General features: G+C 46.0%; 2 protein-coding genes across 4 annotated transcripts in view; one reads left to right on the top strand and one right to left on the bottom strand.

Annotated features, from left to right (window-relative positions):
• Tcaim (T cell activation inhibitor, mitochondrial) overlaps positions 1-3723 on the bottom strand; it is a 135072-nt gene that overhangs the window by 97762 nt on the left and 33587 nt on the right. The window lies entirely within an intron of this gene.
• Positions 1-3723, top strand: part of LOC103747157 (zinc finger protein 445) — a 16358-nt gene that overhangs the window by 6334 nt on the left and 6301 nt on the right. Inside the window, 4 exon segments of the mRNA XM_008849491.3 lie at positions 703-876; positions 1203-1297; positions 1568-1694; positions 3233-3343. Coding sequence (XP_008847713.1) covers positions 703-876; positions 1203-1297; positions 1568-1694; positions 3233-3343 — 507 coding nt within the window.

Below are 3723 nucleotides of genomic sequence, written 5' to 3'. Positions count from 1 at the left end.
GGACATGGTAGGAAGAAGGGGAAACATAGGGTCAGGACTCTGGGCTTCTGAGTAGAAGAGCAGTCTGCATGTAGCTGGTTATATCCCTGGGCTGGGAAGTTGGAAGACTTTTTTTTTTTTTTTCAATTTTTGTGATTAAAAAAAAAATTTATGTGTATGAGTATGTTGTCTGTGTGTCTGTGCACCCATGTCATGCAGTGCCCACGGGAGTCAGAAGAGAGTGTTGGATGCCCTGGAACTGGTTGTTAGCTGCCATATGGGTGCTGGGCATCAAACCCAGGTCCTCTGCAAGAGCAGTCAGTGCTCTTAACCACTGAGTCATGTCTCCAGACCAATCTTTGTGATTTTCATGCAATATAATTTGATGGTATTTAGATCCCGTTCCCTAAAGACTTCAATTTTAAGCTTCATTTCACAGCCTCAGTGCCCTTAGACATCTCAGTACCTTTCTAGACCTTAGAGCAATGAAGTACACTCTTCTGTTAAGTGGGAATCTGTTTGTGCTGGGATTCCCCATGGTAAAAGGAGACCGAAGGGTGGGAGGAGTTTCCCTGTCCTTTCTCTTTGGGTCCCTTCTGCCTGGAGGTAAAGGGTCTAGTGGCCCATCCCTTAGCTTCTGCTTCTTAGAGGTTGGCCATATGACCTCTTTGAGTTTGAGTTCTGATTCCTGAAGGAATGCTCTCATGACATTTTTTTTCCTCACCCAGGACCCACACCCTGCTCAGAGCCCAGATGTACATTGGATGGGCACAGGAGCCCTATGTTCTGCACAGATATGGTCCCCTGCTTCGCCTTTCAGGAGCGACTCTGTTCTGGGGGACCATTTGGAATCTCCACATGCAATAGGAGTGTGTGACTTCCTTGCTGGGCAATCCGGTACTCACAGCCCTGTTCTCAGACCCTGGCCTATGTCACACTTCCTGTATTTCCTATACCATCATCTTGTTACCATCTGTTCTCTCAAGAATCTTTCTGTCCCTTAGCTCTGTGTTCTCTCCAACCCCTCTGTGATCCATGTCTGGCTGCTTTCTTCCATTGCACCTGCACTCCCCGCTTCTTGGCCCCCAGCAGACACACGTCCTGTGGGTACTGAACAGCAGTGTGCCTGCTTGAGGGTTTTAAGAGTCCTCTAGGAGTGGGGAGAATGGGCTTCTTGGGTGTCCAGAGCTGGGCAGCTGTCTCATGGCTCTTTTCTCCTTCAGATCCTGCTGCCGCCCAGGTGCCTGCCCATTTCCAGATGGAAGGGAGCACAGGAGAGCAGGTAACAGCCAGCAAGTCTGTAACAGCCCGGCCCCAGGTGAGCCCCAGGGCTTTTGGTCCTTCCCGCTGTCTTAGTATTGCTGCCTAGTGGATGGTACAGCTCCCCTCATCCTGAGTTTCTTTGTCATTTGACCTCCTGTTCAGAGACCCAGTTATGCCCCTTGAGCCCAGGGCCTTCTGCTGGGCGAAGGTCTTTCACCATTGCCAGGTTCATCTTTTGTTCTTTCTCAGCCAGCCCCATTTTCCCTCCTGAAAACTAAGAGCCATGGTCAGCTCTAAGTCATAATTTCTCTTTTATTTTTTTTAGGAACGCTTGACGTTCAAGGATGTAGAGGTGACCTTCTCTCAGGATGAGTGGGGATACCTGGACTCGTCTCAGAGGAACCTCTACCAGGATGTGATGCTGGAAAATTATGGGCACATGATTTCTGTGGGTTAGTCTTTAGCATTCCTGGCCACCTTCTGCCTTCTTGCTTTAAAAAAAGTTTTAATCTTTTAAAAAATTTAGGCTGGTTGTTTTAGTGCAAATTTTTAGTCCTACCATGGGTAGAGGCAGGTGGAGTTCTGTGAGATTGAGACCAACCTGTCTCATGAAAACAGAAGACCCCTTGGGCTGGAGAGGTGACTTAGCGGTTAAGAGCAGTGGTTGTTCTTGTTCAAGACCCGGGCTTGAATCCCAGCACCAAATGGCAGCTAACAACTGTCCATAACTCCAGTTCCAGGGGATCTGATAGCCTCTTCTGTCCTCCGCAGGCATTGCACGACACAGGTGCACTTACTTACATGCAGGCAATACACCCATACACATACAATAAAAATAAATAAAATATTAAAACAAAATAAAAGAACCCCAAACCAAACAACCATTTATTTTGAGACTGGAGGGATGGCTCAGCTGCTGGTTAGGAGTACTGGCTATTCCAGAAGATCCCAGTTTAGTTTCCAGCACCCACATACCAGCTTGTAACCATCAGGATATCTGATGCTCTCTTCTGGCCTCCATGGGCATTGCATGTGTGGGTCCAGTTAATACACACATAAATACACACAAACACAAACTCACATATAAACTAAAAATAAATTAAAATTTTTTTTTTCTTTTTGGTCTTTTTTGAGACAGAGTCTCCCTGTAGTCTCTGCTAGCCTTAAACTTGCTATGTAGACCAGGCTAGCCTTGAACTCAAAGAGCTCTGCTTGCCTCTTCCTCCAGAGTGCTGGGATTAAAGGTATGGGCTCCACACCTTGCCAAATTTTTTAAACATTTAAAAAAATTATTTTGCTTGGTGTGATAGCACAGGCCTTTAGTCCCAGTACTTGGGATGCAGATGCCGGCAGATAGATCTCTCTGAGATTGAGACCAGCCTGATCTACATGGCAAGCTCTAAGCTAGCTGGGTACAGGGAGACCCTGTCTCAAAAAAATTACTACTTAAATTTTGTGTTCATGTATTTGGGCCCAGGCATACACCCGGGAAAATCATAAGACAACTAATGTGAGTCTGTTTTGTCCTTATAGCATGTCGGTCCCAGGGTTCAAACCCAGGTTGTCCCGCTTGGCAGCAGGTGATTTAACCTGCTGAGCTATCTTCCTGGCCCTTGGTTTTTATTGTAATGTGTAGAAAGGGACCTGGGTTTTGATCTTGGCTCTGTAACTACTAACCACATCACTTTAATCTATTACTTTACTCCCCTTCTTTTGAAAAATGGAGATGGTAATGCCTGTTATGCTGTGTTATTGAAAAGATTGAGAATATTTCATGGTCCTAGTTCATTTAGGCATTTAAAAAATTATGACTTATTTAACGAGTTGAGTAGTTGTGTGGCTTTTACCTCTGGCTCAGCCTCCTGTCTGGTTTCCTCAATTGTCTTCCTGGCCTTTGTTCTTTACCAGGATTTTAGGTTGTGGGTAGGCCCTAGAGAATAGTTCTGTATGACCCATTTTCCTTCCCACCCCATTCCCTTCTTTTCTGCAGTGGGGCCACCTTCAAAACCTGCTCTGATCTCCTGGCTGGAAGCAAGGGAAGCATGGAGCCTGGATGTCTGCACAGGTCAGCCTGTGAAGGATTCAGCTACTGCCCCTGAAGGTAAGTTCCAGAAAACCCACCAAGTTCTGACCCCCTTGCATCTACTCTTTCATATGGTTACGGACAGACCTCATTAGGGACTTATCCCATTGTTTGCTAGGAGTTACAAAGGAGTGCTAGGCTCCTGTGCCTCTTCCCTCATGTTGGCCTTTGATAATCCATTTCTTTCAGCCCTAGTGAGGATGTGATGCTGGAAAATTATGGGCACATGATTTCTGTGGGTTAGTCTTTAGCATTCCTGGCCTTCTGCCTTCTTGCTTTAAAAAAAGGTTTTTTTTTAGTCTTTTAAAAGTTTAGGCTGGTTGTTTTAGTGCAAATTTTTAGTCCTACCACAGGTAGAGGCAGGTGGAGGTCTGTTAGGTTGACGCCAACCTGTCTCA

This window comes from Nannospalax galili, unplaced genomic scaffold (genome assembly GCF_000622305.1).
Source record: "Nannospalax galili isolate Female #2095 unplaced genomic scaffold, S.galili_v1.0 scaffold443, whole genome shotgun sequence".
Taxonomy (NCBI): domain Eukaryota; kingdom Metazoa; phylum Chordata; class Mammalia; order Rodentia; family Spalacidae; genus Nannospalax; species Nannospalax galili.
This window is presented reverse-complemented; position numbering and strand designations above follow the sequence as displayed.